At 43.0% G+C, this 21,377-nt stretch overlaps 1 protein-coding gene across 2 annotated transcripts; it reads right to left on the minus strand.

The window, feature by feature from the left end:
• Window positions 1-3,530: 3,530 nt before the first annotated feature.
• On the minus strand, window positions 3,531-9,683 carry LOC129181436 (complement C1q tumor necrosis factor-related protein 4-like). Of its 2 annotated transcripts, none has more exons than XM_054776643.1 (9): window positions 9,245-9,683; window positions 7,523-7,563; window positions 6,961-7,159; window positions 6,746-6,884; window positions 6,371-6,655; window positions 6,186-6,296; window positions 5,786-6,109; window positions 5,604-5,714; window positions 3,531-5,516 (listed from the first exon to the last, which is right to left on the minus strand). In XM_054776643.1, exons 3-9 carry the CDS (start codon window positions 7,132-7,134, stop codon window positions 5,227-5,229), a joined length of 1,434 nt encoding a protein of 477 aa, XP_054632618.1. In that variant the 5' UTR covers window positions 7,135-7,159; window positions 7,523-7,563; window positions 9,245-9,683; the 3' UTR covers window positions 3,531-5,226. The 2 variants fall into 2 exon arrangements, with proteins under 2 accessions (XP_054632618.1, XP_054632617.1); XM_054776642.1 differs by having other exon boundaries at window positions 6,961-7,167.
• Window positions 9,684-21,377: the final 11,694 nt, after the last annotated feature.

Below are 21,377 nucleotides of genomic sequence, written 5' to 3' on the forward strand. Positions count from 1 at the left end.
GGGGCTTACCGCCACGGCTGGCACCGACCACCTTGCGGCTGCAGCTCCGATCGGCTGCCTCAGCAATGGAGGCACGGAATAGAGCCCATTCGGACTCGATATCCTCGTCCTCCCCCGGGATGCAGGAGAAGCTCTGCCGGAGGTGAGAGCTGAAGACTCGACGAACAGGAGACTCTGCCAAACGTTCCCAGCACACCCTCACTACACGTTTGGGTCTCCCGGGTCTGTCCGGCATCCTCCCCCGCCATCTAATCCAACTCATCACCAAGTGGTGATCAGTTGACAGCTCAGCCCCCCTCTTTACCCGTGTGTCCAAAACATGCGGACGCAGGTCTGATGATACGACTACAAAGTCGATCATAGACCTGTGGCTTAGGGTGTCCTGGTGCCATGTGCACTTATGGACATCCTTATGCTGGAACATGGTGTTTGTGATGGACAAACTGTGGTTCGCACAGAAGTCCAACAACATCACACCGCACGGGTTCAGATCGGGGAGGCCGTTCCTCCCAATCACGCCCCTCCAGGTCACACTGTCATTGCCCACATTGGCGTTGAAGTCTCCCAGTAAAACGACAGAGTCACCAGTTGGGGTGCTCTCCAGCACCCCTCTGATGGACTCCAGGAAGGCTGGGTACTCTGAACTGCCGTTTGGCGCGTACGCACAAATGACAGTCAGAACCCTTTCCCCAATCCGAAGGCGTAGGGAGATGACCCTCTCGTTCATCTCATTCTTCTCAATCCTACTGACATACCTTCCATAGAGGAAGCAGAGACTGAGGATACGAACGCGGACAGTTCCGTCACCGTGGCTGAGGTATCTGGGGTAGTCAAAATGCTCCCCAGTGGTAAAGCTCCGGGGGTGGACGAGTTTCGCCCTGAATTCCTCAAGGCTCTGGATGTTGCGGGACTGTCTTGGCTGACACGTCTCTTCAACATGGAAGTCGGGAACATTACCTCTGGATTGGCAGACTGGGGTGGTGGTCCCCCTTTTCAAGAAGGGTGACCGGAGGGTGTGTTCAAACTATAGGGGGATCACACTCCTCAGCCTCCCTGGGAAAGTCTATTCCAGGGTGCTGGAAAGAAGGGTACGACCGTTAATCGAACCTCGGCTACAGGAGGTGCAATGTGGTTTTCGTCCTGGTCGCGGAACACTGGACCAGCTCTACACCCTTGCAAGGGTCCTGGAGGGTACTTGGGAGTTTGCCCAACCGGTCTACATGTGCTCTGTGGACCTGGAAAAGGCATTCAACTGTGTCCCTCGCGGTGTCCTGTGGGGGGTGCTCCGGGAGTATGGGATTGGTGGCGCGCTACTACGTGCCATTCAGTCCTTGTACAACCGGAGCAGGAGCCTGGTTCGCATTGCCAGTAGTAAGTCAAGCCTGTTTCCGGTGAACGTTGGCCTCCGCCAAGGCTGCCCTTTGTCACCGATTCTGTTTATAATTTTCATGGACAGAATTTCTAGGCGCAGCCAAGGTGTCGAGGGAGTCCAGTTCGGGGGCACTAGGATCTCATCTCTGCTATTTGCAGACGATGTGGTCCTGATGGCCTCATCGGGCTGTGACCTGCAGCGTTTACTGGGACGGTTTGCATCTGAGTGTGAAGCTTCTGGGATGAGACTCAGCACCTCCAAATCCGAGGCCATGGTTCTCAGTCGGAAAAGGGTGGATTGCTCCCTCCGGGTTGGGAATGAGGTCCTGCCCCAGGTGGAGGAGTTCAAGTATCTCGGGGTCTTGTTCACGAGTGAGGTAAGGTTGGAGCGTGAGGTCAATAGGCGGATCGGCGCAACGTCTGCAGTAATGCGGTCGCTGTACCGGACCGTCGTGGTGAAGAGAGAGCTGAGCCGGAAGGCAAAGCTCTCAATTTACCGTTCGATCTATGTTCCCACCCTCACCTATGGTCATGAGCTTTGGGTCATGACCGAAAGAACGAGATCGCGGATACAAGCGGCTGAAATGAGTTTTCTTCGTAGGGTAGCGGGACTCACCCTAAGAGACAGGGTGAGGAGCTCGGTTATCCGGGAGGAGCTCAGAGTAGAGCCGCTGCTCCTTCACATCGAGAGGAGCCAGCTGAGGTGGCTCGGGCATCTAGTCCGGATGCCTCCCGGACGCCTCCCTGGTGGTGTTTTGGGCATGCCCAGCCGGGAGAAGGCCCCGGGGAAGACCTAGTACACGCTGGAGGGATTATGTCTCACAGCTGGCCTGGGAACGCCTTGGTGTCCTCCCGGTGGAGCTGGAGGAGGTGGTCGGGGACCGGGAAGTCTGGGCTTCCCTGCTGAGACTGCTGCCCCCGCGACCCGGACCCGGATAAGCGGAGGAAAATGGAATGGAATGGAATGTAACACTTGGTAGCCTTGATCTGAGCCATGCACATATACAAAATTGTGATTGTTTTTGAAACAGTATGTATCAACACTATCCAAACGCCACAAAACCCCACATTTTAAGGTCTAAGCCTGAGGGGTTTATATTGCTGTCAAATATTGCGCCAAATTCTGGACCACTTCCCGACTCTGTCACGTGGTACAGCCAGGACATCATTTCCTTCCCTCAATGTATCAAGCCTCGTCTCACGCTTCGCGGAAGCACCCACTCATTACTCAACACACGCTTTGAAGCCCCGGCACCTCTCGCTGCGTCTACCAACCCATTGATCGCGAGCCACTAGTCGATCTTTGGGCTTTTGCCAGTTGATTGCCAGAGTATTAGAAAAAATGTATTACATCAGTGCCCTCCCCTCCTGCAGTGTGACCAACAGGTACGCATTTTGACCAGTCAACACACCTACACCTTGCCGCCATCCAGGCACGGAACCCACATGTTCCAGCCAAGAGTCCAGTCCCAAAACCCCGGGCGGAGGTACCAGCGCACGACAAGCGTGCGGAATTACTCCCGTAATTCAAAAGAATAGCGCAGACAGGCCGACAGTTTTTACCAGCATGTACAGTACTTCAGGCTGGTGTGCAGCGGATGGGATGCTTCTCAAAGAGCAGCAATCACATGCTTCCTGTTGAAAAGGACACTATGGAACAGGATGAGCGGCTTGTGACAGCGACATTTGATGACCTGGAGTGTGTTGTGCACAAAACAGAACCTATTGTTCACTATAGCATTCCACATCCCCATTTAGACACATGGTCTAACCCATCAGCTTAGCATAAGGATGGAAGTGAAGACAGTTGCTCTGGGCAACGGGATCAGATAGTCGAGTTGGTCGGCGACTGGTACCGATAGGGTGACTTGTCAGACTGATGACACCAGAGGGCGCCAAAGTCATGCATCACCCCAATAGCCTCGTTTCCACAGCCTGCGAATTGACTTGCACCAGGGTTGGCGATGTGGACGTTGATGCCTTTTCAACACCCGTCGTGTGCCATTACGACTGGAGCCTGCAGAGCAACAGCGGCAATGGCTTGAGTTAGTCGTCGGTTGCCAACCCAAAAATGTCCACAGGTCCCACAAAGGACCTTGCAGCCCCCTAACATTTTATGAAAAACTTTCATCTTGCTGAGGTAAACATTGGGAGACCACTTGTGCCACGCAACTTTATTGATCCCAAAGGAAATTCAAGCATCCAGTGACATTTGGTGAGCATGTGAAAACCATATAATCCCATACATGAATAGGGTGTCTCGCGTGCGGCTGGCGCACATGAACCACACTAGAACCCTTCCTGCACTCGCTGTTCCCAGCATCACTCCTTCAACACTTCAAAGCATGACGCATAAGTCACGCATACAAACTGTCAATGACGCAAACATCGTGGATTTATCGTGACACCCTTAATTCACAATGCACACTTGTAAAATGAAAAACCGTATCAAATACAAACATTTAATGAGACTGCAGGGGTGTCAATTGAGGGCCACATCAGTTACGGCTGCCCCCATTGTAACTATAACCTCATATTAGTTGCCCATGCATTAGATTATTATATTTTTACTAACAAAATTGATGGATAACTTGCTTCGAAATGAGAAGTGAGAATATCATGGTGACATGCAGACATTCAAGTATGTTTTTGAAAAATACGTTATCTTGCTGCATGATTATACTGACGTTTACAAGAACCGCATGCAGTACAATCTTTCTGTCAAAAAGACAGATCAATACATTTAGAAGGGCAGAGGTGACGTGCATTATTGGCATGCATTATTCCAAGGGTTTCACGGGCCGCATAAAACGATGTGGCGGGCCACATCTGGCCCCCGGGCCTTGTGTTTGACACCTGTGCAATAGAACATCACCCGCATCAACATGCTTCAAGTTAGCGCCCGCGAAATCATTTACTGGCAAGCTAGTTCGCGCAGGAAGAGGGCAGGCTGTAATGTGTGCAACATGTTCCGAAGTTAGCGCCCCCAGAGTTGCAAACAATTCCTAACATGTTAGCAGTAGCACTTTCAAACTCAATAACTCAATTAGCATAAATGACAATTTATGTGGTTGTAATAGGCTATACATTCAATGATAGCTAACAATAGCAGCTAAACTTAACCAAATGGCTATCTTCCCTGGAAAACATCTAGCTTACCTGCTCAAAGGCGGGTGCGGGCAAGATGTAATGCCAATACCAACTGTTCAATCCTAAGGGGTGCTGTTCAAATATCAATATGTGATCAGACATCCCCGTTATTGAATCAGTGGTATGCAGTCATAATGGCCAGCAAAGCCTTCTCTGCTGGCCTAAATGCAATCAGAAAACCTGACCTACATTTGCAACTTCGCTGCAGTAGTTTCAATAGTTGGGTTTTTTGTCTATGTTGTCATGTAAATGCGACTTGCGTATGTTGGCTTTTTTGTCCAATCGGATGGCAGCTTTTAATTTTATGTTGGTCAGGTTATGTTGTCATGTAAATGTGTCTCGCATATGTTGGCTTTTTTGTCCAATCGGATGGCAGCTTTTAATTTTATGTTGGTCAGGTTATGTTGTCATGTAAATGTGTCTCGCATATGTTGGCTTTTTTGTCCAATCGGATGGCAGCTTTTAATTTTATGTTGGTCAGGTTATGTTGTCATGTAGATGTGTGGAGTTTGGCAGCATATTGCAAAAAGCCTCTTACATATATTATAGAATTGTGACGAATTGTGACGATAGCGGTAGTTTAATGCGGTGCCTTAAGCCCGCCACTGTACGTATTGATAAACTTAGAAAACCATCCATCTCATCATGCTAGCATCCATCCAATACCGATCAATAATATCATGGATGGATGCGGCCACCTCTAGCTTACATGGGTTCGACAAAGAAGCCGCTGAAAACCGTTTGTCCGTAATAACGTACAAGAGTATGGTTAGCGTTAGGCATGACATACACCCCGTCCCCCGCCTCCAGGGTGATCATCCTGCTGGTGGTGCCACCGTGTTCCTTATATTTGGTGGAGTCAGACACCCTCATCATCCACTCTGTGTTGCCATCCATCTTCTTCCTTAACACATCAACATCAATGATCCCATCAGGACGCGTGTGGCAGCTCAAGGTGAAGAAGTAGACGCCCTTGCAGGGGGCTGTGAAAATGCCTGCAAGGAGACACGATCACACTTTGTTAGCGCCCCCCCCCCAGTGATTAAGAAATGCATGTAGTATCACCCAATAGCACACGGTACCTGCGGTGTCATTATAGGCGTTGCCCACGTTGACGTACACGTTGTTCAAAACCAACTTGTCAGCTTCCGTTTTGTTGCCGCCTGATGCTGAGAACGCCACCTTACATTTTTCTGCAGGATGACATGTCAGGTGTCAGGCCATAGGTCAAGCCCACTCGTATGACCTTTACCCTTTGACTTACTAGCTTCATCCGGCTTGTCCACACGTGCTTTCAGATTCTGCACCGCATCGACGAGGAAGCCGCTGAAAACCGTCAGTCCGTAGTGAAGTTGAAGCCCATGGCCAAAGTAAGGCAAGGCATACACGCTGTCGCCCTTCTCCAGGTGTATCATCCTGCTGATGGTGTCACTGTGGCGCTTGCGTATGGTGGTGTCAGTCACCTGCATCATCCACTTGCTGTTCCCATACACCTTCTTCCGATACACACCAACAACAATCATCCCATCAACCGTGTGGCAGGAAAAGGTGAAGAAGTAGACGCCCTCGTAGGGGGCTGTGAAAAAGCCTGCAGGGGGACAATCACACTTTTTTTAGCTCCCCCTCCCCAGTGATTAAATGCTATGCTAGCCGTTACATGGTACCTGTGCTGCTGTTATAGCCGTCACCCACGTTGACGTACACGTTGTCCAACACCAACTTCCTACCATTCTTTTTGTTGCCCCCCGATACTGAGAACGCCACCACACGTTTTTCTGCAGGATGACATGTCAGGGTGTCAGGTCATAGGTCAAAACCCACTCAAATGACCTTTACTCCTCCGACTTACCTGCTGATTCATCCAGCTTGGGATCAACGCGAAGGACGCTGAAAACAGTCTGTCTGTTATGAATAAGCTTATGGTTTACATAATGCTTGAGATACAGCTTGTCTCCCTTCTTCAGGTCGATCATCCTGCTGGAGGTGTCACTGTGGTCCTTAGCGTTGGTGAAGTCAGACACCTGCATCATCCACTCAGCCGGCTCCTTATACAGACCACTATTAATGTTCCCATCATCCATGTGGCAGGTGAAGGTGAAGAAGTAGACGCCGTCTGAAGGCACTGTGAAAATGCCTGCGGGGAGACAATCACACCTTTGTTAGCGCCCCTCAGAGCTAACAAGCTATCAGAATCTATGCTGTTAGCAGTTATGTGACATGGTACCTGTTTTGGTGTCATAGGCTTCATCCACGTTGATGTACACATTGTCCAAGACCAACTTGTCATTGTTGCCTTTCCCTTCAGCGACACCGGCCCCTGATACTGACAACACCGCCAGCTTGTCCACACGTTTTTCCAGAGTCTGCAAGAGTTCATGTTGTGGGTTACTGTAGTACTCCCTGTCCATATGTGACGACAAAGTATCTGTGTGCTTTCACCTGAACTTCCTCAGTTGGTGCTTCTGCAGCGGCCTGCCTGCCCTGTTCTGTCTGGTTATACGGTGCCATGTGGACCAGGATGACTCCAAAGATGAAGGTCAACAGGATGGTGGCCATCGGGTGGATGAAGGCCTTTTGAGGCTTCTTGCCGGGTTTGTCTACCTTTCTCCGCATGTTCTAAGTTCTTGTATGATGGAGCCTACTCAACTTGAGATGTTAGAACAAGTATCAAGGACAGGTCTGAAACCAATTAACTTGTTGCTACTGTATGTGAAACCGCTGCACATCACTCAGAAAACATGAATCACGTGATATTTTTAAAAAACGTCCAAAATAGCTAGAACAATTGGAGAATGTCATGCAATAGGACTCTGAGCTATTTTTGTCATTTTATTTGTACACACAACCGCAGCTTTAGTTGTAAGCAGGTATTGAAATGAACACGTGAACTGCCACACTTTGTACAGCAGAGGACGCCATTGTATAACATGGCGGAATAATGACCACTTGCCTACCCAGTACTGAGCCATTAGAGTATACTTGGGAATCCATTATTACTTACCAGTTGGCTTGTATGCCTAAGAGTCACTTGAGCGGCGTCTTCTGCAACAATACAGCAACATGTCATTAATCAAGATGTATCAACTTGCATCATCATCATCAGCTTTGACAGATGTCATTCTCCAGTGTCATTAGTAATAAAACAGTCGTTCTTTGCAGATTGGTAATAAAACGTGTTCATAGTGTCATGTTAATGTAATAGTTTTAATATCACATGTGTTCATAATGAAATAGTTTTAAATCACGTGTTCATAGTGTCCGTGTTAATGAAATAGTTTAGCAGCCAACCTTCTCGGCATTTTTGAATAGGTGTCACAAGACACCAAACTCACGAGACGAAACACGAGATTGGTCCCGTGAGAATGTGCTAGACGAGATTTTAACATTAATGTTCAGAAAAGCAGTGTGACTGGACAAACTTATTAAAACAATGCCGGTGCATTTTGAAATGTTTACTGTCCCACAAATTGGGGCTAATAAACTATTTTTGTCCATTTTTTTAGACCAAGTAAACCACTTACGATAATGCAATATTTCCTTTACTAAATTTGCACAGCACTTATCCAGTATGGAACCACAGGAGTGCCAAAATTAAAAGGGAATACGTGTGGAAATACAAAGAATCAATATACAAATGTAGTCATTTGTTTTACCATTTTGTCATTGTTTTTTCTGTATTGTCTTTTTTTCCAATTTGCCGTAGTTTTTCCTGTTTTGTAAGTGTCTTTTCCACTTGCGTTTTGCCATTGCATTTAGTCATGACAAAGACAAAAGAATGATTTCTCTATTGTCTTTGTTTTTTTTTTTCATTTTGGCTTCGCTTTTCCTGTTTTGTCTTTACCACTCGTGTTTTCTCATTTAGTAATGACAAATGCAAAAGCGTGCAAATACAAAAGAATGACCCGCCCACAGCCTTTGCTGACCAAACGTATTGCACACGTGATTACGATTTCTGCTTGCAGTGGCTATGTAGTTATGGCAACTCGGGAGCCCGGAAATAATGTCACGGACACAAAGTAGACGCAAATACACGTTTATCAAAAGTAAACATGGGAAATTTAAATATGGTGGACGTGGACGAGTTGAGAATAGGTGTTCAAAGAGAATTATGAGCAATTGCTCGGATGGTGGAAGATGTCACGGAAAGTCTTAAAGGCTACATCTGCGTTGATGAAAGCAGTTATGGATGAAGCACTGTGGTGCAATCTTGAGGTAAATGCCTTAACTTCTTAAATTTCTTTTTGCATTTGTCATGACTAAATGAAAACGCAAATGGAAAAGAAAGAAAACAGGAAAAGCGACGCCAAAATGGAAAAAAATAGACAGTACAGAAATCATTCTTTTGTCTTTGTCATTACTAAATGCAATGGCAAAACGCAAGTGGAAAAGACAAATTCAAAACAGGAAAACCAACGGCAAATTGGAAAAAAACCAAAAACTGACAAAATGGAAAAATATGACTACATGTGTATTTTTTCTTATTAATTCTCTTTGTATTTCCACACGTATTACCTTTTAATTTTGGCACTCCTGTGATTCCATAATCCGGTAATGTGCGGTCTTCAAAATAAAAGCACACTACGGACCCTTCATGGCCAAACAATACGCATTGCATCCATTTGAAAAAATACTTTGTAAAATGACCTTTTCACAATCTTAGTTGTCATCGAGGCATTCCCACCCGACAGTAAATTTTGTATTTTAAATAAGAGCTACGACTTACCAGTGGGGTCCGAAGTCCAGCCTGAGCCAACTGCAAGTACTTGGACGTCCGCTTGGAATGGAGCCTATATGGCTTGTTAGCAAAAACGTCATGTAAACGTGGCATCAACGTTTTTGAAAGACATCGAAGATACGTTTCACAGGCGTCTTTATTGCCACTCGTCATATACGAGGGACACAAAGACAAGTTTAAAACTTTTAGCGTCAACTGTAATACGATTATCTGATGTTGATAGTGAGTGTTACGTTGGTGGCTCGAAAGACCCAAAGGTGCCGTCCAATTAAAGCAGTATTACGTAGACCCAAACAAAGGTAGAAAAAAATACATTTTTGTTTTGCTTTTGACGTCCTGCCACGGGCACCAATGCACCATCTGAAATAAGTACACCAATTGTCAAAGGCGGTACGTGAATACAAATAAAAACAATTAGCGCTTGTCACTGACAATTCCGAGTGCGCCTGGATTGTCAGGGAGAACTAAGCACAAAGGAGACAGCATGAAGTTGTTGGTTGAGCTGTGTGCACCATATGAACAAACGGGGGCGTATTAAGTCCTTGTACTGACAAAACATTTGTTCTCACTTCAACACAAGGTCTTCAGTGTGTGCAACAGAAAACAGGCCACTTTATTCCTGCTTCTGAAATCTTTTAAAGTTATCTGTAAGCTTAAGTTGTATCATCGATGAACAAGTGTTAATATGGGAAAATTGTCCTATTTTCTGAACTAGATAAGGTCCTTCAAATCCTCCTGGGGGGTTATTATTACCTAACAATGAATCATCTCAACATACAGTACAAGTCATCCCTCGCTAATGCCGTTTTTAAAAAATGAATTCATTAGTAAATGATCACTGTTTTGTGGTTGAATATGGCCTATTATTGGTAAAAAATAAAAATAAAAAAAGCACAGCAGAAGAGGCGTTCTACTTGAATGTAGTATTCTACATTGGCCACTTGGTGTCAGTAATTGTTCAGTGGGGCAGGCACTAGACTGGTCACTACGTTCCCTAGATGACTCAACGTATTTAGATCGTATGCCATAACTACGAAAATATGAAATGTATTAATATTGAATCGTACTTTCGCTGAAATTCACTTACTATGGTCCCGTCTGGGAACCATTTAACCGCCATAAATGACGAACGACTGTGCTTCATTTGGTGCTGCTGCCACTTGCTGTGCTCGTGTGTCTGTTTGTTGTGACTGTGAAAAACATTGACATCTTCGCTAGTTTTATTAAAAACTGTTTGTTTTCCTCTCCGCTTCCCCTCTGCTCTGCTCCACTTCATTTTTCTCCAAAGTGAGTCAGCAAGTTTGTTTTGCTACCCTCTTCCGCAATCAATGTGCACATGTGCAGTAACATGAGAAGGGAGGAGGAAGCGGATTTTCTGTTTTAAGCACATGAATTCAAACTAAAACAGTATTAAATCAAAGAAAAAAAATCTGTTTTTGTGAGACATTTTGGGCAGGGACCCTCAGCAGTTGCCTGTGAGTGTAACCTGAATATGCAAATATGGCTTATTAATAACAATAATAATCGGTAGTTATTTCTTATTACTTGTACGGAGCCGTGTAGTGCTGGCCGTAGGATTGCTATTGGTAATTGTTATGTGTCTATTTTCAGCCATTTTAAACAAGTCTCCCACAACAGTGTATTGGCCAACATCTTGCCTTGATGCTGGAAGTTAAACGATATCAAAGTGCTTTTTCGTAAGCTCTGCTGAGAACATGACGTTATATGTGTGTGTGGCTTTCATGAGTTGTGTTTGTCCCCCAGAGGCTAATGTGCACTTCAGCCACTTTTAACATATACACTGATACTCTGCACTTGTACAATGTGATGATGTGCCATGCAATGCCATGCATCTCATATGTAACATTAAGGAGTGGAGCAACACTAGCATAGCTATGCAAGATACAGCGCTAACAACACATTTTAACAGCAACATTATGCTAGGTTAGCCTATAAACTGAAGAGCAACTAAACGATCAAACGTACAGCTTCCCCGTCTGTAGCCGACTGACGATGCGTAGCGAAGCCCAAAGCGGTGAGTGTAAACACAGGACAGGCTCATCTAGCTAAGGGTGGATGAAGGGCGGTAGGTATTGTGTCCTTCATGATGACTGTTTTTAATAATGTTGCCTGAATGTGCGGTACTGTGGCTTTAAGGTTGTGTTGTATTGGTAAAATGGGTGTTTTGCACTGTTGTTTTTTGTACCTGGTCATTTGACCTCTTTAAGGGGTTCTATTACTTTGTGGGACTTCATTTTTATGCAATCGCATACCTTGCCAATAATTAAGCCGATGCATCTGTTAGTGTATACGCTTCCAAAGGCACGATCCTGGTTCTCCTGAGCAAGGAGGTGGTGGCAGGTGGAGGGCAAGGAAGGAGAAAAGAAAAAAGTATCCTGCAGCTTGGGATCAGGGGCAGAGGGAGGAGTAAGTGCCATAGTTGCTTAAATCAGCTCGGCAGGAGGAAGAAGTGATCAGAGGAAGTCATGGAGAACAATTATGGATGGACCAAACAGTCCAGTCATCTTTCGACAAACACTCCCTTTATTCAGGCTTTTAAGAAGGCTGGGAGCTCTCTGGTCTAGAACTGTAATGCCAGCTCCGTTCTGTTTCAGAATATATTGTCACTTAACCTCATACTGTACTATAAAGGCCCATGTAGGTCCCCTTGCCACCCATAGAGGTCAGTAGCTCCCCTTCACTACTCATTGTGTCCCCATGCAATCAACACGTGCTTAATATATTGCATGTAAACATGAAATCCCACTGTGATTTCACAACGTTTGGGATTCCCTTGAAGTGCCTTCAAAGAAAACCGTAGAATAATGTGAGTGTGTGTTGGGGGGGCACAAATAGTTGTGGTTTGTTTTTATATGAGGCAACAGAACCAGAAATTGGGGGAAATGTGGAAGACTTCTCGGCTCATTTCTCCCCTTTGGCTCGTAGCACATTCCATTCAGGGAATGTCTGTTGGCTTTTTTGGCTGCTGTTGCATTGCATTGCACTCCAGTGGGCAGAGTCTTCTGGCCACAGTCCCAAATTGTGTGTGAGTAGAGATGTGCGATTCATGAATGAGTTGTTCAAAAATCGCTCATTTGTACTCTTGGACACACGGATATTTCTCTCCGTAAATCATCCCTCCACCGCCAGCTAAACATGTCATTCATTGTGCAATGGTGCAACTCTTATTGTAGCTGCTTTTGTATGAATGTATTAACCCTGTGGAAAGAGCAACACATATGCTCCTTGCCTCAAATCAACCCTTCTGACTTCTGACTCACGAGTCCTCTACAAAGGGTGGAGTTTTACCGACTCACGGTTACTCAACATAGAGTTTCACTGACTCAGATGCTGATGAATAGCTTCACTGACTCACAGGTGCTCGACAAAGTTACATTGACTCACAGGTGCTGGACGAAGACTTGAGTTGATCACCAAAGATTTGAGCTTCACTGACTCACGGTGACTTGACAGACTCAAGTTTCATTGACTCATGGGTGCTCGATAAACTTGTGTTATAATGACTAATGTGTGCTCGACAGAGTCGAGTTACACTGACAGATTCAAGCTTTACTGACTCACGGTTACTCGACAGAGACTCTGACTCTGAGACACTGACTTAACATGCTCGAGGTTTGCATTACACTGACTCACAGGTGCTCTGCGAAGACTCGAGTACACTCATTGAGTCACCGGTGCTTGCGTTTCACTGACTCAAGGGTACTCAATGAAGACATGAGGTTCACTGACTCATGAGTACTCAACAAAGTTTCGAGTTTCACTGACTCTCAGGTACTTGACAGAAACCCAAGATACACTGACTCGCAGGTGCTGGATGAAGACTTAAGTTTCACTGACTAATGGTTACTTGATGAAGACTCGAGTTTCGCTGACTTACGGGTACCCGACAAAGACAGGTGCTCGACAAAGATTCGAGTTACACTGACTCACGTGTGCTCCATGAAGACTTGAGCTTCACTGACTCGTAGGTGCTTGCATTTCATTGACTCAGGGGTACTCAATAAAGACATGAGATTCACTGACTCATTGGTACTCAACAAACATTCAAGTTTCCCTGAGTCAACAAAAACTCGAGTTTCACTCAGTCACAGTTACTTGACGAAGACTCAACTTACACTGACTCGCGTGTACTCAATGAAGATTTAAGCTTCACAGACTCACGGTTACTCGACAAAGACTCGAGTTTCACTGAGTCTCAGGTGCTCGATGTAAGATTCAAGTTTCAAAATCACATCACCGCAGATGTCTCTAAAGAAGCATTGGCATCAACAGTTGTGGCTGTAGGCAAGCTCCTGATCTATTTTTTTACTAACCCCACACGGGTTAATACAAAAATTAAATTGAAAGTCATGCGTGTTGCTTGTCGTGCTGTTGTTTGCTATGCAATGATCAACTTAGTGCTACTACAACATTGGTTCTGTTGCTGCTGCGTTGTGCGGCAAATGATCATGAGCTTGGTTTTCTTTGCCACGTTCTCAGGCCCTGACTGCTTGACTTGGAGATGTTCCCTCAAGCCCAGGTGGCCTCCTGACACTAATCTCGTCACGTACAATAGCACATTTGGATGGTTTTACAACTTCCTAATTTGTTTTGAGACATCCTGAGCTCTCTTTTTCGGGGTTTCCCCCTTCGCTCTTCTTGTATTGTCATCTTGTAATCATGTTGGAAATACCTTCCGAGTCCTTTTGTTGGATAAACACCCCGGCGGCGGATTGGAGGGCTGGCAGTGAGCTTCGCAGGCACTTGAAAGGAAGACGTATATTCCACGCAGGTGGTTTATAAAACAATGCTTCACCTTATACAAGTATACAGTAGGACTTCTTTCATGGGGCGGGGGGTTGGGGGGGGACATGACAAGACATGTCGGCTGGGCATGACCTTTATGCTGGGAACATTTGTGCTGTGTTGCCTGTGCTATTATTTTCCTGACAAATACACCACACGGTGGCGCTGTTTTCAATCCCATACGTGGGACTGACTTGAAATTATTCATACAATTTTACAAAACCCGGCTGGAACTGAATCATCACCGAATCGCCACCAAATTTGTTTTTCACTACTCAGGACTGACAAGCATGTGTGTGTCAAATGTGAGCAAGTTTGGGACGGAAAACATTTGCACATAAAAAAATGCATCTTGTGCATTTGTGCAAACAAATACCCCAAAATCTACAAAGTAAATAAAAATGGCATTATATACCTAATAAAAAAAAATAATTAAAATGCCATTAAATAATACCAAAAGTCTATGAAATAAACAAAATCCAATTATATAATACAAAGAATCTTTTACATAAATTAAAATACATTAAATAATACATTTTAAAAATAAAAATACCATTAAATAATACACAATATATATTAAATAAATAAACAATGGCATAAAAAACATTATGTAATTCAACAAATCTAGTAGATAAATAGAAATGCTATTAGATAATGTAAAATATGAATTAAGTGAGTTGTTTTAGTATTATTTAATGGCTTTTTAAAAAAATCTATTAAATACATTTTAAAAATGTCATTAAATAATACAGACCAGTCCAGGGTGTACCTCGCCTGTCGCCCGAAGTCAGCTGGGATAGGCTCCAGCATACCCCCGCCACCCTAATGAGAAGCGATATAGAAAATGGATGGATGGATTAAATAATACAATAAATTAATTATATACATAAAATGTTATTCAATAATACAATAAACTAATTAAATCCATTTAAAACATTGTTAAATAATATTTAAAAATGTATAAAATACATTTAAAACATCGTTAAATATTATTTAAAAATCTATTAAATACATTTAAAAATGCCATTAAATAAAACCAGAACAATTTCTCAAATAAATAAAAAATGGCATTAAATAATACAAAAAAAGAATTGAATAGATTAAAAATGCTGTTTATTAATACCAAAAAATCTATTAAATCAACAAAAAAGCCATTAAATAATGCCAATAAATCAATAAAATAAAGAAATGAATTCAAAAAATGCCACTAAATAATACAAAACATGATTAAAATAAATTTTAAAAAAGCCAAATACAAAACAATCTATGAAATCCATTTTTTAAAAGCCATCAAATAGTAGAGAAAAATCAATGAAATAAATAACAAATCTTCAAGTAATAAATAAAAAAATAAAAAATGCCATTAAATAATTCAATGTTATTAAGTAATACAAAAAAATTAAATAAATGTAATGAATATGTAATGAATTGGGTGAAAACATCGATGGAGTTCTGCACATGGAAAAAAAAAGTGCATCTTTGATTAAAAAAGATGCTGCTGGACATAGCGAGCAGTGTTTGTGTGTGTCAACAATGAGTGTGCACACTTTCAACTTCTATCACGGTCTTCGGGACGGGGAGCTGATTGCTACACGCTGTAATTGCAGAGTAGATCAAACGCGGCGGATGAGGCTGAGGATGCGGGACGAGCAAGTCCAGACTGGTTCTGGAGACGTGGAAACGTCAGAGATTATCATTAGGACACACAAGAAAGAGCTGCAAAATCGTTGAAATACACTCGTGCTTCATACTAGTTTTATGATGAAGTGCCTGTTTTATGCAGGATTGTCCACTCCACAATACCAAATCCTGCTCTTTATTACCTCCACCAAGGTACCACCATTTCTTTTTGTGTACAGGATTTCCAAAAAAATGTACTTAACTCATTCAACACCAAAAACGTAGTTACACGTGCTTATAAACCCGAACGCCTGATCCCAACAAGGCATTTAGACATCTTATACGAGTGCTGATGCGACTCCTCACAAATGGATTGGACTTGAGAGGAATTTTAATGCCACCAAAACGGCCACTAGGTGGCAGAAGTGCATTTGATAAAAGGGCTGAGAACAGGAAGAGGAAGCCCTTGCATACAAGCAGCTGTTACGTTGGGTACCACAAGGAGGAAAAAAAACGTATTGTGGGGCTTTTTTAACACATGCACACGCGTGCACACACCTTTTCTAGTCGGCAACTGATATTTTCCTGAAACTTACCTATGTTCTACTGCTGGAAAGGTGGAATATATAGCCAAAGTTTATATAGCCTTAGAACGCAGTGTTCTGTGTGCCTTGAACGATCATCTAAAATGGCCGCTATCACGCTGCACGCTACTGCTCCAGCCCGGGACTACTGCGCCACTTGGTCCCAATGCAAGCGGACTGTAACGGAGAGCTAGTTTGTCATTGGTGGCGCCGTGTCATTTTTGCGAATTGATCGTTCGCTCTCAAGAATGGAACAATGTAGAACATAATTACAAACAATATGTGACACATTTCAGCAAAGTTGATGAATCCTGTCGGGGGCCCTTTAAGCGCGTGAATCAAGACTAAAATAGCAACATTGTGGTTAATATAGTGGTTAGCATGTTGGATCGGGAAGATCTGGGTTGGAATCTCCGTTGGGCATCATATGTTTTAAAGACAAAATGTCACAGTAGTTAGAAGTAAAAGAGTCACATTTGGAGTCCGTGGAGCAGAAACAGAGAGCGAGAGAGAAGTGTGCAATCAAAGATGGAAGAAAAGTATGAGCGATCGTACACGCTGGTGTGGATAGGCGTAGACTGTCACAAGCTGTCGTCAATTGACTCCACATGTTCCATCATTCTTACAGTAACAAGGGACAAAGTGCCTCACTTGCCAACGACTGTACTTTTATCTGGTCGCACACGCACGACTCGCCAAGTTGACTCGCCATGTCTCATTTTTTAGTCGCAAAGTGCGACCACTTCGTTGCAGTCCGGAGCCCTGATTAAACAAGTGCAAGTGCCTGAAATAATACTAAAATCAATAAATACAAATACCATTCAATAATTAGACATGTCATTAACTAATTAAAAAAGGCAGTGAAATCTGTAAATTGGTTGTGAAATAAGTATATATTAGCCATAAAATGATGGGTGCTTGAGTTTGGGTACTGGCCTTTTCAGAGATCATTTCCTGTGCCCAACTCTTGGCTTTTTTTGTTTTTATATGACAAAGCAATTCATTTCATGAATAAAAACAAACCCTAGGACGAGTTTGTCTAAGTACGGTCCCTGGTTTTTGCCCAAAATGTCCGACTTCCCGTTTGTTTTCCAACATGGGTTCTTGAGACTATTTTGTGTGTCCTTTCATGATTGATGTTGCCACCAGATTTTGTGATGACCTGTGAAACTGGTGGCAGGGCCCATTTCGGGAATGTAATTTTAGACCAGATTTTATTGCGCGACGCTTGGGCCATCAAATGTGAGCTCCATGCTTTTCATGCAACGTTATGCCAGTCATGTGGAAGCAATAGTATTACTCTCATTGTTACTGGATTATTAGAGCTTTATTCCAACGATAAATTACATCCTGAAAATATAGAAAAAACGTCACCATCCAGTGGTATGCCTGTATAATCACCATTCGGAATCCGAGCTCAAGCCAAATAAGGAAGAGGGGAAAGGTAGGAGTGCATGTTATCAGCGTGTGGATCTCAGGCAGGATACCGGAGCCTTGCATGGACTCCAGCTTGGGAAAAGTGATGGATGTCCAAAACTAATCCTGGAGAATGCTCTCTCTGGTTGCAAAGCTAAACCCTCCTTCTCCGTAAACATACAACCACCGCACAGGTCCTTGGGGGGGCTGAAGTTGACAAATTGGGGCGTTTCGGACAGATGCCAGAGTTAAGTGACGGAGAGAGAGATACTCGACAGGCTTTTATGGCTCATATATTTTAAGTGTGATGGAAGGAAACAGCTTGTGCGTGTTTGTGTGCGTGGAGGATGGGAGCAATAACACGTGATGGTAGTCCAGCTGTGATTTTAGTTGAGTCTTTAAGGGTGTCATTATGGTCAAGGCCTTCTTACAGGGGTAGTACCTGGTCAAAGGTCAGGAAGATGTGCTTCCATGCACATAAAAGAACAGAACTACTTAAAAAAAAGAAAAAAACAAGCTGTTTCTGCTATTTATTGGCTTAGATGGCAGATTCTGTTATGATTGTCACTAAATGCAACGTTGCTTGATTGCAACTTTCTGTGGTATTTGTATGCAGAGGGCAGCATATTTTGCGTGTTCACTCGTATTATTTTACTATCCAGTGTCAGTATGCGGCTACAGCAAGGGTGTCCAAAGTGCAGACCAGGGGCCATGTGCAGCCCCTGGCTGTTTATTTATTGGCCCTTGTGGCACATCCTAATAATTTAACTTTAATTTCATAAAAGTAAAACATAAAAAATGGAGAAATCAGCAGTAATTTTACAAGAGTAAAGTGAAAATGTTAAAGAGAAAAATCTCATGAGAAAAAGTCATAATTTTTTATGAGAATAACATCATAATATTGTGAGTCAAATAATGCCATTTTAGTAGCATAAAGTTGAAATATTAAAGAAATTTTAATTTTAAAAAGTTGTATTTATGAAAAGCAAACAAAACAACAAAGTTGTCATTTTTGGAAAATTAGGCTCCGGAAAAAAGTTCTTTTACGAGAAATAAATAAATAAAGTCAAAATATAATGAGAATAAAGTTATAATTATGAGAATAAAATTTACTTGAAGAACGTTGAAATAGTAGGAGCATGAAAAAAACCAACTATAATTGGACAAGAATCAAGTTCTTGTAACATTTTTATTTTCACAGTCAATTCACAATTTTACGAGAATAAACTTGTAACATTATGACCAAAAGTCATGTCATTTTAGTAAAACAGTTGAAATATCAAAGAAGAAAGACTTTCCTTTTTGAAGTCGTAATATGAGAGACAAACAAAAGAACATAAACTAAAAATAGGTCAGGGGAAAAGTTATAATATTATGGGAATAAAGTCAAAATATTACGAGAAGAAAATTCACAAAGATTATTTAAAACGAAAAGTTGAAGTATTTGGACAATTTTTTTTTGGCCGGGGGGAGGGGGGGGGGGGGGGGGGGGGGGCATGTTGATACTAAAAATAGGCATTTCCACTTATATGACAAATCTGACATGCAGTTTTTTCTTGAAATATGTACGTCTTAGCAAGGATGCTACGATCGATCGGCCACTAATCGATATCGGCCAATTTCCGTGGAAAAGCACGACAGGCATCACCTCTGGCTAGTACTATTGCAGCATGCAGCCTATCGCCATGCCCGTGTGCAGTGTAGTGTCTTGCTCTAACGTCTTGGAGCTGCGTCCCACGCCCACTTTCCTTCACACTGCTCAGGCGTGCCAAAACCAAAACAAACATTTCTGCCCTGTGCAACTTGCGTGCCATTTGTGAGAGTGATACAACATGAAAAACATGGCATAAAACATGTCTTGCGGGGGTAGCACATTAAAAAGCTTTAATTTTACACAGCATTTGAAGAACATACTTGACGGAGTATGGTGAGGCTCACGGTGGAGCATCGGTCACACGGCAGGTAACGCAGCCAACACTGGACACTCGCCTGTATGAGCGTGGCAGTCAGAAGTATAACGCAAATAACCCGAAAAATAACTGACTAGACGAGCAGCCTTTCTCAGCGGTGGAAGCCACCGGGTTCGCCGACTGCTCTCTCACCTGGAGCCCACCTATGTGCTACGTGGAAGTCCTGCTCGAACTCCACCAATGTACTCTCCCACCCAAAAGTCTCCTTAAAGAAGGCACCTCTGTTAGTTTCACAAGAGATACTGTAAATAAATGAAGGTGATTTTTGCTTCCTTTTTTCATGTCATATAGCCAATAGTAGGGGTGCACCAGGAATTCTGGGCCCCATGGGGAAAAAAAAATGAATTACCTATTTTTTGGGCCCCATGGCAGTCAGGGGACCTTGGAATTGTCCCAACCTTTCCCCTTATATGGCACCCTTGGCCAATAATACTCATCATAAATTGAAAAATTTATAGTTCATCCATGTGATCGGTATCGGTTGTATGATTGGTTTTGGAATCCTACTACTTAGCACAGGGGTGCTCACACTTATTTAGCCTGTGAGCTACTTTTAAAATGACCAAGTCCCAAAGATCTACCTACTACTATAAATATAGAATGTATATACATTTACTATATTTATTTTAATAAAATATGAGTATGTATTTATGTAGGTTATACATGTACATCAGGAGTACACGCACTTTGTCAGCATGCAAGTACAAGTCCAAATGATCTACCTCTTTCTATAAAACATATAACATATACAAAATGTAACCAGGAAACTATGAAATTCTATTGTAAATATGAATGATTAGTATTTCACATTCACATTTTCTAAGTTTACAGGTCATCAAAGTAGTTGCTATCATAATTCACCTCAATATGGAAATAAAGATAATACACATAACTCCTAAATAGTTAAATAGTACTGGTGATAAGTCAGTCACATTAGCTATGTAACGTTCATTAGGGCACACACTTCATGTATTACGTCCAGTTAGCATTTGCTAGCAAACATTAGCCATATACAAGAATTTAAAATGATGATGCAAAAGACAATGCAGCCCAAGTCAAGGCAACATATTGAAAAGGTTTCACCAATGGGCACATTTTGCATTTCATCGTGAAATAATAGTTTAAGAAGCCAACGTGTAGAAAACACTGATTTCTGTAGTAGAGTTCATGACGCCAAGCAAAGCCAGCAAACAATACACATTTTTTCTACGTAGCTAGCCGCTACAAGTGAACAGATAACTTTTGTTATAGATATAGATATAGATATAGATATAGATATAGATATAGATATAGATATAGACATAGATATAGATATAGACATCTGACCGCAGAGTTAGTTCATCCATCATCACAATAATAAAGATGAAAGTTGCATCTTCGTGTAGCTTGAAACGCTGCGGGGGAGCAAGCGCGAATCAGGAGGGGAGCTTAATGTCAGCTGACTGATGTCATATGACAACTACAAAGTGACGTTTACGCGATCGACCCAAACTACCTTGGTGATCTACCGGTAGCTCGTGATCGACGTAATGGCCACCCCTGACTTAGCATAGCTTTACAAAAGTTGCTAAGTTGTATCTTTTCATTTTTCACTAAGTGGCCCTCACTGGAAACGGTTTGGACCCCCCCCGGTCTAGAGTTTAAAAGGGAATGAAAATACACCTACAAAAAAAAATCTATTTTCGGACCGGGTCAGCCTCCCTTTAGTTCAAATTTTAAAGCAGT

This window comes from Dunckerocampus dactyliophorus, chromosome 5, assembly GCF_027744805.1.
Source record: "Dunckerocampus dactyliophorus isolate RoL2022-P2 chromosome 5, RoL_Ddac_1.1, whole genome shotgun sequence".
In the NCBI taxonomy this organism is placed as follows: Eukaryota; Metazoa; Chordata; class Actinopteri; order Syngnathiformes; family Syngnathidae; genus Dunckerocampus; species Dunckerocampus dactyliophorus.